Raw genomic sequence first — 16080 nt, 5'->3', positions numbered from 1 at the left:
ATAATATAATATAATATAATATAATATAATATGCTATAATATAATATAATATAATATAATATAATATAATATAATATAATATAATATAATATAATATAATATAATATAATATAATATAATATAATATAATATAATATAATATAATATAATATAATATAATAACAATACTTTTTAGAAATCATCTCTATGATTCTATGATGTTTGAATTGAAATTGAAATTTCCATGTTGCAAGAACTTAAACGCCAGCTTTACAGATGCCACGTGTTAGCTGTTACGATTGTCCTGAGGGGAAGACGTGGTGAGGAAGCAGCACAGCTTATGTGGGGGTGAAAGTACATGAAATGTGTAGACATTGGCAGGTGTGTGGTGGAGCATCCTAGGCTAGAAACATGCCGCTACAGACGGTGGGTGGTGGGAGGCTGGGGTGGGTTCATGCGTATGAGAGAAAGGCGGGGCGGAAATGAGGTCTAGAATAGCAATGTGTTGATGTTATGTGATCTCTGGGTTCCCCCGCCTCCACCGGCGAGGGCGGGAGGAGATGCGCTAACAAGACAGCGGCGGGGGGGCAGGGCGGGGGTACGTGGAAGTGCGAGTGCAGTGGAGGTGGGGGTGGGGGTGGGTGTCAACAGAGGGAAAGAGGGAGTCATACTTTGGGCAACGGCGTTTCGGACGGCCGGACCTTCTTGGGAGATATCTGTGAAGAGAGCACGACAGTTAACCTTCTTGTTCCCGCCTCTTCAGAGATATTTCCTGTGGCATAGTGCTGTTCTCGGGGTGGGGGCTTTGGGCCTCCTGCTGACTAGGAATGTGTGCTATGAATGGAGAAACACATTGATCCCAAACTTCCAGGCCGGAGGGCAGAGCGCCCCCTGGAAGTGTAGTGTGGGCAGAGGGATGAAGACAAGCTACTGCAGGCTCTTTCCACGGTGAGCAGGGAGCCAATGAGCAGCAACACAGAGGCAGGAGACGCTGGGAAGGCCGGACACAAAAAGAGGAAACAGGGATGAAAAGACATAGGAGCTCTTTAAATCTGCATGAAACACCTTGTCCACGGCACGGGACATGTTAGCTTGCATCGGTTTCCGGCTCAGTCTTTTTGGGGCCAACACAACATTTGCTGCTTTGTCCTATACAGCTTTGTCCTATACAGCTTTGTCCAATACAGCTTTGTCCTATAAAGCTTTGTCATATACAGCTTTGTCCTATACAGCTTTGTCCTATACAGCTTTGTCCTATACATCTTTGTCCTATACAGCTTTGTCCAATACATCTTTGTCCTATAAAGCTTTGTCCTATACAGCAGACCACAGTTACCAACTTCACACTTTGCTTTTTTTGCATGGCTTTTTCTTTTCCAAATATTTCAACTTTCTTCGTAAATCATCTTGGTACATTTTTTCTATTTTTCCTCACAATATTCAAACTTCAAAATAAGGATATTTCAATTCAAAAAGGATCATTTTACCACTGTATCTCTTCATATTTTCACTTTATTCTTGTCAAATGACACATCTTTCATCCTGTTTCGACTGTTTTTGTTGTCATATTCCAACTATTTCAACTTCTTCTTGCCATTATCGTGACTTTATTCCCGTAATATTTGCACTTTTTAAAATTTTGCAAAAATGACAACTTTTTTCATTTTTTTATCCTTTGTATTTTATATATAATATTTCAACGTCCTGCTGCTAAAATGATGTTACTTTTTCTCATAACATGATTCTTCTGATATATTCTTGTACAATAGAGATCTTTTCCTATTTTCCTATATTTGGACCTTATTCTGGTAAACAGCAATGTTTCTTCTGGTATTTGTGTCAACCTCCATGTGCAATATTAAGGGCTCTGTATGCAATATACTAAGTCCTATGTGAAGTATTTCCATAATGCCTCATATTAACTCTCTAACAAGATCTCAGTGTATACACTGGTTATGTATCTCATCTCGTTTCATATTACCTACATACTGTATTGTATATAACTCTGGGAAAAACTGTTGATTTTTGTTAATACTTGGGTTGTTTATATTGTTTATTTTTCTATATTGTGTATTTTGTACTGCTTAACTGACTCTGTACTCTTGCTGCTGTGCAATACAAATTTCCCCACTGAGGGACGAAAAAGGCATATCTTAATCTCTATCTTAATCTTATTTGTGTCTTTTTGCCCCCTCTTTGTCCATGTTTGCTGCAGTAGTCGGTGTGTTTAATAGTGTTCTTGTTAAAAGAGTTGTTTAGAATGTGGCGTGCGCCAATGAAAACAATCAAGTGGACCCCCATGCCGTGGGTCAGCAGCAAAGAGTAAAATGCTCTAATGAAAAGACAGATCCGGTTGATGTAGTTTGGAGATGGCCCTCTCTGCATCTACCTCTGCATGCGCTCTCTATTCCAATATGGGTTCTCTTGTTGCAGATATATATTTATCTGCACTCCAAATATTTGAAGTAAAAAGTAGTTAAGTTATGTTTCATGTCGAATTAGGGTTCGTGCAGGCTTAAAGGGGGCTCTCCGATAGGATGACTGGAGGTGGATAGTGAGACACATGTGAGATGGTGCTTAAGAAGGACAGCAGACAAGCTTGAGCGTAAAAACAATGCAGACAGGGTGAACCATCTGCAGGGCTGAGGTGGGCTCCAAGCGAGCGGGGACAAAGTGGAGGAGTTAGACGAGGAAGGTGGAAGCCGTGCGGTCACGCTACCTTCATGGGCGCCAGCTGGATGGGGGTGATGTAGGAGGGGTCCACCATGGGCTTGGGTCGGTTGGCGGTGTCGGCCAGGAGGCTCTGCCATTGCTGGGGAAGGCCGGTGAACTTCTGCTCACGCGGGTCGAAGCCCGTGTGGACCCGGTGCTCAAAGTTTGACGGAGCCGAGATCTCCAGCCGCTTCTTCTTCTTCCCAAACATGCTGGAAAACCCTGACAAACCTGACAAAGACAAAGAGAAAGAGATGATTGTTGGTGCATGCTAGCGAGTCTGCTTTACAAAGACTCATGGTGGAAAGGTAGAGTCACAAGAATTACAAGGCAGCCACTTGACAGCGTGGAGCTCCAAGTCTGACAGCTTGGCGCTAACAAGCGCTTCAAGCGTGACTGTCATGCATTCTTCCGGTCGTGTGGCACGCTGAAGTCCAGCTTTGCCATGCTGCGGGACACAACAAGGCAAGAACAAGCAAAACATGCACAGAGGGAAAAAAAAGACAAACAACAAGAAGCACAAAGCCAACAGTCCACTTTGGTTATGTAACACAAACAGCAGGAGGAAAAAAAAGCTCCTTGCCAAGTTAGTGCGCATGGCGGAAGAACAAGACAACTTCTATCTGCCAAGCCACAATCAGAGTCACGTGCACTTTTCAACTTGACGCCAGCATGCGCTGCGTGGTGTCACAGTAACAAAATGCCACGGCGGTGAAAGGAGTCCATTGTCTTGCCCCTTCCAGGAGCCTTTGTCCCCTCCTTGGCTGGACCCATCCATACTCATCCCGAATACTCATACTGCATTCCCATTATGCTTTCAAACGCCTCCTTTATACAAACACCGCATCTTGGTGTGCAAATGCTGCTAACCGGAATGGGCTCGACATCACTATAAGTCCAATATCATGTTATACACATTAGGAGCATAATGTATAATATTATTGTAATGTTATCTTAGCAGCATATAGTTGACATATTAAAGCAAACATACAAACACAGCACAAATAATCATGTCACTTTTTGAAAAATAGCATCTGAGAAGAAGTTAAAGACAAGCCTTTATGAGAAAAGTCACCATATTACCAGAGGAAAATGTACAAAAAGAAAAGTGACATAGTTGGAAGAAAATAACTGAATATTTAGCAGAAATTTAGCGGAATAACCTATGTCAAAGTATTCAGAAAAAAGTCACAATTTTAGGGGAATACATTTGTAATATTATGAAATTATGACCAAAAAAACCCTCCCATTCCTTGTGGAAGTGGTACGTTTTTGGCTTCTTAGGTTTACAATAAATAAATCTGAGGCTAACTGGTTAGCTCGCTAGCTATCAAGAGTTGCAATGTGTAGTAAACAATGAATAATAAGGGCTGTTACTTCATGTCTGCAGGCTCTAATATTGTTAAAATGTATATTTAGAAAGGTTTTCTATGCTGTAACTACAAAAACATTCCACATGACATTGAATCAATTTATTGCGTCCGGGTCGGGATCCGATGAAGCGCCATAAAGGACCAAAGTTGGTGTCACAGAATTCCCTCACATAAACAATGAATGAATCAATCAGGGCTTGGACTGGAACCGTGATTGGTTAATTCTCCTCCTTTTGGACAACCTTTACAAATAAATAGAACACAGATAGGAAGCCGGGTGGTCTCTCGGGTCCAACATCAGCAAAACTGGAGCAAAAACCAGAATCTGTTAGCATGGTAAGATGTAAACAGTCTCCACAGGTGTCCCCTTAGATAACGCAAGCCAAGCCTTCCTTTTTGTGGCTGATCTGCGAGCTCAGGCAAGCCTCCCCCGTCTGGGCTGGCTTCCAGTTAAAACCCCCGTGACCCCCACCACTTCGCTTCCACTTTTAGCGCCGGTGTACAAAGCAGCCCCAGCAAGATAGAATATTGACGTGCAGATCAGTCCCGTCAGTAAGTACATTTCCAAAGGGGGGGCGGCCATGATGAGAGTGGAAACTACAACAGACGGCAACGCCAGAGTGTTTGCCATCCCCAAACGTGAGCGTGGACCGACAACGTGGGACCACAGCTTGATGCCGAGTCTCGCGGACTCAGCATCATAGACCATACGGACACAAACGGAAAGCACACTCACGCATGGATTCTACGACGACCACAAACACCGAGGGTGCACATGCTCAACGGCAAAAGGGCTGAGTCATCCCAGGGCAAAGATCCTGACTCCCAGGCTGCTCGTCTCCAAACCATCTGTCACCATCTGAGCCTCCACAGGCATTCCCCCCTTTTTGGCTGCTGGCATCACTTGGACTGGACCCTGCCCTGCCTGGGACAAAACTAGTTGTGTGTGTACCTGTGTGTCATCTAGAAACCAGCGACCCATGCTCATGTTAGGCAATAAAACATTCCCACAACCAATATATGCCGTGAAAAAGATAAAATAGCTGCTTTGGATGCTTGAGAAGTACAGTCATCTCTCTTTTATGACGCTTAACTCATTGGATCCAGACTCCACAAGTCCGTTTCCACAAAGTAAGATTCAGTGTTAATCAACAGAATTTTCACAGTAAAACATGTTTTTTTAACATGATTAGAGCCCTCTACACCTCAAATAACACCCCCACAGTCACTTTGACATTTCTATTGTTCTTTGTTTACGTCACATTGCGCACGCTAGGGGATCACTGCATGGACTAGCATGACAAGCTAACTAGTTAGCCTCTCCAGTTTACTTCTTGTAAACTCCACAAGTCTGTTTCCACAAAGTAAGATTCAATGTTAATCAACAGAATATTTTCACAGTAAAACTTGTTTATGGAATTTTAACATGATTAGAGCCCTCTAGACCTCAAATAACACCCCTACAGTCACTTTGACACTTCTATTGTTCTTTGTTTACGTCACATTGAGCAGGCTAGGGGATCACTGCAGGGACTAGCATGGCAAGCTAACTAGTTAGCCTCTCCAGTTTACTTCTTGTAAACTCCACAAGTCTGTTTCCACAAAGTAAGATTCAATGTTAATCAACAGAATATTTTCACAGTAAAACTTGTTTATGAAATTTTAACATGATTAGAGCCCTCTAGACCTCAAATAACACCCCTACAGTCACTTTGACATTCCTATTGTTCTTTGTTTACGTCACATTGAGCAGGCTAAGGGATCACTGCAGGGACTAGCATGGCAAGCTAACTAGTTAGCCTCTCCAGTTTACTTTGTGTAAACTCCACAAGTCTGTTTCCACAAAGTAAAATTCAATGTTAATCAACAGAATATTTTCACAGTAAAACTTGTTTATGAATTTTTAACATGATTAGAGCCCTCTAGACCTCAAATAACACCCCTACAGTCACTTTGACACTTTGATTGTTCTTTGTTTACGTCACATTGAGCAGGCTAGGGGATCACTGCGGGGACTAGCATGGCAAGCTAACTAGTTAGCCTCTCCAGTTTACTTCTTGTAAACTTCTTGTGGACTCCACCTCGTGATGGTCTCGTCTGGTGATTTGGGTGTCATTCATTTGGCAGAAAAACACCACATCAGTGCGTAAATCAGCCAACTTTTCTCTCACGGCCCGATGAACGGGTGGGGGTGAGCACCCTGAGCATTTGCTGGGTTGATTCTGCATCCGTTACGCGTGCTATCGAGAAGCTTAAAAGTCGCAATGAAGATGCAAGATGATTCCATCCATGACGTGTGTAAGGACAAAGGTTAATCATTTGCAGTGGAGGAGAAAGTACTTTCATTAAAAGTGTGGTCTTACTTGGATTTGGGGACGGTAAACATGACAACATGTTTGTGTCATAGAATTTGTCTTGTTCTGCTTTGTAGTGCTACCGTTCGGTTCCACTCGGTTCCACTCCCTTTTTGCATGGATTTGTTCCCTCCAGACTTGCGCCTGATTTAATTGGCTTAAAAAGAGTTAGACACGCTGTTCAGCAGCCGTGTAAACAGCTCCAACACGCTGGGAGGTTCCGCAGCACCACCTCAAAACCACAATGAAGAGGTTGGGAGCCAGATGACGACTGACTTCACCAAATCTTTTCCGTGGCGCTCTCACCTGGGACAAAATGGACAGTGTCTTCCAACCAATCACAGCGCTGCGGACAAGCCGTGGGTCAGTCCATGACTCATACCCCTTGCCTTGGCCTCCCTGGGGTGGGGGGGTGATGATTCAGGTGAGATCCAGGGCCGAGATGTCGTTGCCATGACAACAAGCTTGCTTCTTCCGTGACTCTCCATGTCTGTATGCTCTGGTAAGTCCAAATGTGAGACACACGGGTGTGAAAAAGTGCAATGCCAGCAGCCCGCGTCAAGGCTCGGCCAGACAGCTTTAAGCCCGGACGCGTCCCGTTTGGCTTTCATTGTTTGCCTAACTCCGTTTGACCGGGTCGCATCCCACAGCGAGCAGCCTTTGACTTTGGCCGCGACTTGTAGCGCAAACAGAAGAACAAAGCGTCTCGCAGATGGTGTCCCGCTCTACCTCGCAGACGCTACACGGGGACGCACGCTGGTGCCAGCGTGTCTTTGGTGGGGGACAAAAAGGCCTGGCGTAGGAGATAAGATGGGAGCAAGAGAATGAAACAGCTGCTCCGGTCTGTGATGGCGCCTGGCCGCTCGCCGGGACACGGACCGGCCCGGCACTGTGGTGGACCACCTTGTACAGAGACCATATGGGAGCTGGGCTAAACCACATCTATCAAATCACTTACAGCTTTGGTGGCATATGCATTGCCTGACTGTAAAAAGTCAATTTATTACTATTTATTCTGCATGTGCATCCATCCATCTGTTTTCTATGCCGCTTATCCTCATTTGGAGTGGCCAATGAAGCTAACATGTTTTTGGAATGGAGGAGGAGAAAAGCCACGCACACACCACACAGAGATGCCAAAGTGGAGAATCGAACCCAGGTCTTCCCATCTACTGACTGTGTGACCTAACCACTTGTCCAAAATATAGCAAAATATTGTAGCAGGACGAGCACCAATATGCTTTATGGAACAATGGTGAACAGTGTGAGATCTCAGTCATATAATTGCTTTGCATCAGTGGGTGGAGGCGGGGCCGGTTGCATACACACAGAGTGCAGAAGACTGTAAGATAGTAGAAATGAAATGAGTAGATTACAATATTTTTTCATTAGACTTTGTTCAAATCTGGTCTGGTCAGCAGTCTCTCGTGATGTGTTTGTAGTCATGTCGTGATATTTCATATGGACTAATCATCACATACTCATTTCTTACAGTCTGTCTTCCCTCCAGGTGTGTGCTAACTATACTCCCTTCTGTATTTAATAAGAAGATATCATAAAGCTATCAGTGATGGGTATCAGCATGGTTATGGGTTTGTAAAGAACATCTTTAGAATATGAACATCCTTTTGGAGATCTGCTTCAGTATGTAGTATGGGAGACATACCACTAAGGCCGTCAAGGGGGGAAGAAAATGTGTTTGATTGCTAAAATGGTCTCACACACACACACACACACACACAAGAGACACGCCCCTCCCTCTACAAGCATGAGCTATAAATATCCAACGCTACCTTGAAGGGTCTAACCCCAGGTCTTGCGTGCATGCAAGGGGGCGTATGTAGGAGCCCTCTGGAGGCGGGCCAGGGCAGGGGCGGGGTGACGGGGGCACACTAAATAGAGAGACATAAGTGGAATTATGGTACCATGGTAACAGAAGGAGGGCGCCACCTGTCAGGCTAGTTTGGAACGTGCATGATCACTGTGGAAGTGTCAGCTAAGCTCCTCCTTCAGCCAGGCAGACATACATCTCATTGGCCCTCAGCCTTTTCTTGTTCACATCTCACCAGGTTTTGTGTGCACGCGTACGGGATTCTTTTTCCACTCGCCGTGGAGCAAACTACAAATATCATGTGCAGTTCAGACTCATGAGATGAGATTGAGGTGTTCCTTCATATCAGCACCGCTTATGGGTCTGGTAATTATTAATATGATCTGATAGTTCATTGTAAACAACAGTTTGCAACATTTTAAAGTGCAAGTAGAGGTAGATAAAACTCCTGGATACTGAGCACTGATGACACTGAATTTCCACAGTGCTTGATGACAATGTTTTTGAACCCACAGCTAGCATGTGTTGCTGGTTTTAGTGCCCTGGGGCAAACATCTGTATGTAGAGCCAGACTGAATAGACATAGAATAGACACTAGCTGGTCAGTAGATGCTGAAAAGCAATGACTGGCAACCCTGCAGGGCACGCTGTGCCAGATATCTTTATAATAGTCTGTGTGGTGGAGGGGGGGGGGTGTTTGTGCATGTGGGTGTGTGTGTTTGATGGCCAAGGAGTGGATGAACAGTCTATGATTAAGACACCGTGCATGAGGTACAAGAAAATACTTCCAGCATGTCCCACGTTCAATAGGAAATCAATATGTTTGTACTGCATGTTTACATACTGAGTACACAGTGCATACTTTGGGGGGGGCTTCCTTCCTGGGTGCATTGATGTCACATAGCAACATAGAAAGAGAGGCCAAAACAAAAAGCTCCAATATGTAGCGTTACCTTTGGCTAGCGGCCTGAGGCATTGGGAGCCAGTGTGTGCTGAAGCTAGTCGCTAGCCGGCCAGTTGCTAGCCGCTGTGCTGTGGCCAGGTGTCACTACGCAAAGAAGGTAGTTCTTGAGCGTAACAATGTTCCTAAGAAGAATAATAAGAATGTGCTTCATATGCAGCTCACATGATGGACAGTAGATGCGGAGTAGGTGTGTCCATGACGTGCATTCATTAGCTGCCTCTTGGTTTTATATCTTTTCAAGGCCAAAGAAAGTAATACTACCTGCTGGAGGTTCTTTGAAAGCTTTCTAGTGCCATTATTGGTGTGATCCTGTTAAAAGGCCCAACTTCATAATTGATAACCTGGGCGAGGAAAGGCTGTCTCCTGGTGTTAAGTGGAGGACAGTGGTTTCGGACTGGGAGGTAAAAAGATGGAGGGCAGAGAGAGCAGCTTTGGAGCACTGATAGTAGTAAAACAAACAAGTAAAACATGATTGATCTGATTGGAAAGGAAAACGCATGAAATAAAAAGCGCTCAGATTTGGTCTTGTGAGGCAGCAGGGTGACGTCTATGAGGGAGGTTAATAGTTTATGAGCTGGGTAATACGGTGTTGTTGACACCACATCAATCCCTTTCACTTGAGCCAAGGTTACAAAACCAAAAACAGAACTGCCAATTTTGACAGATGACCCAGCAGCGGATTTTGACAATAGAACCATCCTGTCTGGTTTACACCAAACGCTTGCTTCCAGCAGTTTGCATTAATCCCCGGAAAGCCACACACACACACGCATCCGAGGAATGCCAGCGTGACCTCATTTTAAAGCGCAAAAGGTCATGTGACCATGCACTGGCGGACTGGGAGGAGACCATGGTTCAGACTCAGCAGCATCACTCTTGATGTGCTCCGGTCTCTGGCTGCAAATCTCACACAAACCTGGCACAAAAAGCCAAAGAAAAAGCAAAATATGCTTGTTAAGATTTGTGGATGAAACTGAGGTGATGGCCATTACGTCAATCGTGATCTATGGGTCGATGGCTAAGGTCGTTTGGTTCAACTGCATAAACGACATCAGTCAGCTGGCATCAATCGGCAAAGATGAACTGGTGAACAGACACTGTCTCAAATGACACACAACTTGTATCTTTACTATCCCCATGAAGGATGACCTCCCGAAGATGTCTATATCTACATCATCATCAACTTGTATTTTTACAATCCCCATGAAGAATGACCTCCCTAAGATGTCTATATCTACATCATCATCAACTTGTATTATTACAATCCCCATGAAGGATGATCTCCCAAAGATGTCTATATCTACATCATCAATTTGTATCTTTACTATCCCCATGAAGGATGACCTCCCTAAGATGTCTATATCTACATCATCGACTTGTATCTTTACTATACCCATGAAGGATGACCTCCCTAAGATGTCTATATCTACATCATCGACTTGTATCTTTACTATACCCATGAAGGATGACCTCCCCAAGATGTCTATGTCTACATCATCAACTTGTATCTTTACTATTCCCATGAAGGATGACCTCCCTAAGATGTCTATATCTACATCATCATCAACTTGTATCTTTACTATTGCCATGAAGGATGACCACCCTAAGATGTCTATATCTACATCATCAACCTGTATTTTTACAATTCCCATGGAGGATGACCTGTCAACATGGAATACTGATGTTCCAAAGTTTACCAGGTAGATGTGCTGTTTATGTTACCAGTTGAATAATCAGAGATCAATCATGCCGCATGCCGAAAAGGTGAGCTACGTTGCTCGTGATTGGCAGAGCACACCAATAGAAGCGGTGTCTTTCTTTTGGGACAATACGCTGCGTTATCTTGACAAAACAGGCGCGGCCCACACATGGCCGACGTAAGATAAGTGGGTGTACTCCAAACTTGTAAAAGATTGATCAGAACCTTCATCCCCGCCCTCCACCATCCACTCAGCCTGCCTGTGCGGTGATTACATCCCCGCCGTGTCCTCTTCCACTCTGCTTGTCTCTAGCTTATACCTGTTGACCTACATTGCTGCCATCTTGAGCAGCAGAGGTTGTGGTAATCCTGTAGTGAGTGTAGCAGCGGGGGGTGTGGGGGGGTTGGTTCTGCTGCGAGGAGCAAGCAGTAGTAAGTCATGTGAAATGGGGTGAGATTGACGCAATTAGAACACAAACTGAACACATTAGTTTCCATCCATGAGACTAGACGCTAAGCTAAGTGATGTTCTAACAGTCCTATGTGTCCCTACAACCTGATGATGGGAATGTCACCTGTCGACAGAAGAGGCATCTGAGCGAGATCAGCCTGCCCCCTCTATATACCCTGTAAAATAAAAACAGGCTTCGCTACACATCTTAAACTGTAAACTGCAAAACTAGGTATCACGAGTAACTTGCACCAGCCAATGACGGGCTTTTATTGTTTTATATAATAAATCATAATAGTAGTAAGGGCTGCACGGCCGCCGAGTGGTTAGAGCGCATGTCACACAGCTAGGAGACCCGAGTTCAATTCCACCCTCGGCCATCTCTGTGTGGAGTTTGCATGTTCTCCCCGTGCATGCATGGCTTTTCTCCGGGTTCTCCGCTTTCATCTCACATTCCAAAAACACGTTAGCTTCATTGGCCACTCCAAATTGTCCATAGGTATGAATGTGAGTGTGAATGGTTGTTTGTCTATATGTGCCCTGTGATTGGCTGGCCACCAGTCCAGCCTGGGTGGACCCTGCCTCTCAGCAGCTGTGGCCGTACTGCAGCTAAAACGCAACTGAGGAGGTGAGGAGGAGGTGCGGAGGAGATGAGGAGGAGGTGAGGAGGATGTGAGGAGGAGGTGAGGAGGAGCGCATCCCGAGCTCGAAGGCCAACAGTGACCCTCTGCTACCGGTCTACGCTCTGAGAGATTTTGGGAGCTGTCCACTGTCGTGACATGTTTGTACAGCTATTTTGGGAAGCACGGTGCATTATTCATCATGGTTGGACGTTGGAGAACATACGCTACTGAATATGTAGAGACTAGTAGCCACAACATGGAGGCAAAGCCCGGTCACAGTCCCTTGTCCACGGCTGGTCTACGTGCATACACACACAAGACCCGCAAGAATAGCTATATGCTACTAGGTATGCACATCAACATCAACATGGTGTACGTTGAGTGGCCACAACTACGCTCTCCATGAACCAAAAAAAAAGCAGCGAACACAACAGATCCCACGGCCAAAGAAAAGGCATCCCTTTCAGACGACCTTGCTAAAATAGCAATGTCCAGTGTCATTATTCCTCTGAAAATGGAAATGGTGCTAAACATGAAGCTCCGGAGCCAAGGTTGGGGGGGGTTGCAGACTCATACCGGTCCACATGACTTCACATGCTGATGCGCTGAGATAACACGCCGGGATTAGGGCCGCTGTGTCCGTGAATGTGGGAGTGGGTGGGGTACCCGTGGCAATCAGTCTATGGCAGCTCTTTCCAACATGAGGGATTAAACCCACCCTGGTGGGGGGGTGATACACTAAAGGAGGGTCCATACTAAGTTGCATGTACTGTAGAGTAGTCAGTGTACAGCTTGCATAACAGTATAGATTGTTCTAGGGGTGTATGATTAGCATGATTAGCATTACAATGAATGAATGATTTTCTACTGCTTATCCTCACGAGGGTCGCGGGGGTGTGCTGGAGTCTACCCCAGCTGTCTTCGGGCGAGAGACTGGGTACACCTGAGCCTGAGCATGCAGCTGCAGGTTGCAGAGTGCTAAACACGCCACGCACGTCAGCAACCATCTTTGTTCGGATGTTTTTTTTGTGTGCCGGCGTCCCTCGGTGGCGCATCAAAGAGGGCACAGCAGTGTCACTGGATAACCGCTGAAATCTATTCAGCCGCCCCATCTGTGCGCTTTGGTTTCATGCTACGTCATTAGCGGCAACAGACCTGCCCACCCCCAGCTCTGCACGTGTACGCTACCATTGCATGCTCTTGCTGACACACACACATACACACACACACACACACTGAGGAGGTTAACAAGACTTGTTAAGCCTGAGGTTGTGTTGGCTGAAGGCGACATGGAGATGCTACAAGCATCACGTCACACACTCGCTGATGCTCGGGCTTCCGAGCTAAATTTAGGCCCAGATGACAGCTTTTGGCTGCAGAGGATGGAGGCGCATGTTGCAGAAAAGACGAGCATCTGGGGGATGCATGCAGGTCACAAGCGGCTAGCTTGATGAATGAACGAGGCCTGTTTCTTTGTGTGTAATTGGGAGCATTACTGCTAGGAAGACATCACCACATCCTGTCTACAGTGGCATCGAGACCAGACCACTTTGGGGGGGGGGGGGGGGGGGGGGGGGGGGGGCTTGCCCATCATCCACAGTCCTTATGTGACACTTTTAGAAATATTAAATCAATTCAATTTTGGCTATTATAATATGCTACTCTCATTCAAATATGCTATTATGATATTTTGAATTTATTATACTAAAAATATACAATAATTCTTTAATTTCTCATAATATTACAACTTTTTTAAAAATGACATATTTTATCCTTTAATAAATGGATTAATCACACAAACAGGCAGGAAGAGCAGTCACTGTCAGCACCATGGCGTCTTTATTCCATGGAACAAGGGCATGAACGGAGTGAGGGCTTCTGTCTTACACTCTCTTTGTCTCACTGGGTGGAGGCGGGGCCGCTAGCGTACACACAGAGTGCAGAAGAGTGTAAGCTAGTAGAAATGACTATACTGTCATATATTGGTTATATATTTTTTAAGTAATGCTAAATGTTAACTCATTCTCATAGACCCAATGTCCCGAATCATCTGGTCTGGTGACACCCCCATTCTCCACTATGCTTATTTGATGCTGAGCCACTTCCTTCTACACATGGCAACAAGCAGGCAGCATAAGAGTGGGGTCAAAGGTTACACGACCCTCGTGTACCGCTGTCCAATGACCACTCCTCGTGGTGGACGCCATGCGGATGATGGCGAGGAGCAATAACAAGATGGCATCCTCTTTCCTTTGAAGCCCCATTGGGGGGTTGGTGATGAATCATGGAGAGCCGCATTCCACCTGACTGATCTCAAATCACCCAACAAAGCAGGCACGTGCTCGCCGTCGCTGGTTGCCAATGTGACCGATTCCTTCAGGACGCACCAATTCCCTCGGCTAACACATCAGCGATGGAGAGAACTGTAGTTTAATTCCTGCTCATCTAGCTCAGTGCTAGCTTGGCTAGCTTAACAGTTGTATCAAGTCGTATCAACTCTGTGGCACTGCCGCTGGAGGCCCCTTGTGGCCAAAACAAGTCCTCCTCATGCTTCTCACCTCATTCAAATAGCCTTGGGTGTCTGGGCATGTGAGTCTGCCCTTCATTCTCTCTGTCCCTATCCCCTCCTGTGGCATATGTGGTTTCTCTACAATGGAAGGTTGACTTGTTTGCCTTGCTGGACTGGTTGGTTTGCTTCCTTGGTGAAGCTCGTTTTGGGTGGGACACGTTTGCTTTCTTAATCACATGATCCCCCTCAGAGCACAATGTAGCAAAGAAAACACATGACCTCCTTCTACTTCGTTGCTATAACGACTGACACTTCCTGTTGGCGCGCCAGCCATGTTTGACTGGCTCCTAATAAAGTCCCTGAGCCTCAGTCTGCTTCATCTTTTTACTTTGCTATTCCATGAAGCCGCTCAGGGCGGTGGATACGCAGCAAGTGAGACGGCTTTGCCTTGCTTTGTTAATTACATGCGTGGATGATTAAAACTTGCTATTGTTCCTGCTGATAAAGCAGCGAGACGAGCTTTAGGCGGGAGGGACGGACACAGACGCCGCAATTGGCTTTCTTTGCACGCCCGTTCCAAACAGGTATCGCTTTAATGGCGATTAAACCGGAATTAGGCTCCGACTGCTAGCACTTTACAGGTCCGTGCGGGTCCGTTTACCGTGCCCGCCAACGCCGCATGCTGGCAGTGATGCTAAACTAAACCACCACTTCAGCCTGAAGGGCCAGGCAGTGGGGGCAGCAGAGGCAGATGCAATGCTCCGAGGCCCCAAGGCAGCGTTGGGTGTTCAGGCTTCACTGGGCCTCCTCACACACACACACACACACACACACAGGCTCTTCCAAAAGACACGAGAAAGAAGTAGAACAGCCTCATTGAGCCGAGAAATGTGAAGAGGATTTAGGTTACGTGTCTCTCTGAAAAAAAAAAAAAAAACAATTGGGTGGAAGCATTTGGACGAGGTCTTTGTGTGTTTGCATGCTGGTGCGTCCCTAAATGTCCGCCATTATGCAAAAGTGACTTTTTAACGGAATAAGCAACATGATAATTCGATTTTCATGACTTCATGGAGGACATGAACATGCCCCCCCCCCTGCTACATGCCCCCCAGGACGTAACAATGTTCCTAAGAAGAATAACAATGTCCTTCATATGCAGCTCACATGATGGACATGGAGCCTTGTTGGCTTTTTGGAGGCGGAATAGGTGTGTCCATGCCGTGTGTTCATTAGCTGCCTCTTTTTTACCTGTTCTTCTATCTTTATAGATTCTTCTATCTATATAGATTCTTCTATCGTGTCTCGGGTAAGGAAATAAACGTCTGAGGCCACAGGAGAAGAGATCCATACAAAGCATCGTAAAAAGGAGCGGCATTGAACGAGACAAGCTAATTGGTGGCAGTGTTGGCTTGTCAAGGAAAGCCCCGGCCGTCTGAGAGTGTTGATCTCAGGTGGATTAGCCAAGCTTTAAGAATTAAAGGTTGCTGTTGGGTCAACAACAGTTGTTATTTCGTATGGTCCACCTGTACCCTCAATAAAACCTCATTCCAGCTCTGATGATGCCCCCCCCCCTCAAATTAGTCAA

The 16080-nt window shown here is 45.6% G+C and overlaps 1 protein-coding gene across 5 annotated transcripts in view; it reads right to left on the bottom strand.

Annotated features, from left to right (window-relative positions):
- Nucleotides 1-16080, bottom strand: part of pak5 (p21 protein (Cdc42/Rac)-activated kinase 5) — a 45539-nt gene that overhangs the window by 26222 nt on the left and 3237 nt on the right. For 2 of the 5 annotated variants that reach the window (XM_058056795.1, XM_058056797.1), the window contains exons 2-3: nt 2699-2922; nt 651-695 (exon numbers count right to left, since the gene is read on the bottom strand). In XM_058056795.1, coding sequence (XP_057912778.1) covers nt 651-695; nt 2699-2902 — 249 coding nt within the window. In that variant the 5' untranslated portion in view covers nt 2903-2922. Of the gene's footprint in view, nt 1-650; nt 696-2698; nt 2923-16080 lie in introns of those variants that run through there. The other 3 variants (XM_058056796.1, XM_058056798.1, XM_058056799.1) reach the window with 2 other exon arrangements.

This window comes from Doryrhamphus excisus, chromosome 19 (assembly GCF_030265055.1).
Source record: "Doryrhamphus excisus isolate RoL2022-K1 chromosome 19, RoL_Dexc_1.0, whole genome shotgun sequence".
Classification (NCBI taxonomy): Eukaryota; Metazoa; Chordata; class Actinopteri; order Syngnathiformes; family Syngnathidae; genus Doryrhamphus; species Doryrhamphus excisus.
The sequence above is the reverse complement of the archived record's forward strand: the minus strand, read 5'-3'. Positions and strand labels throughout refer to the sequence as shown.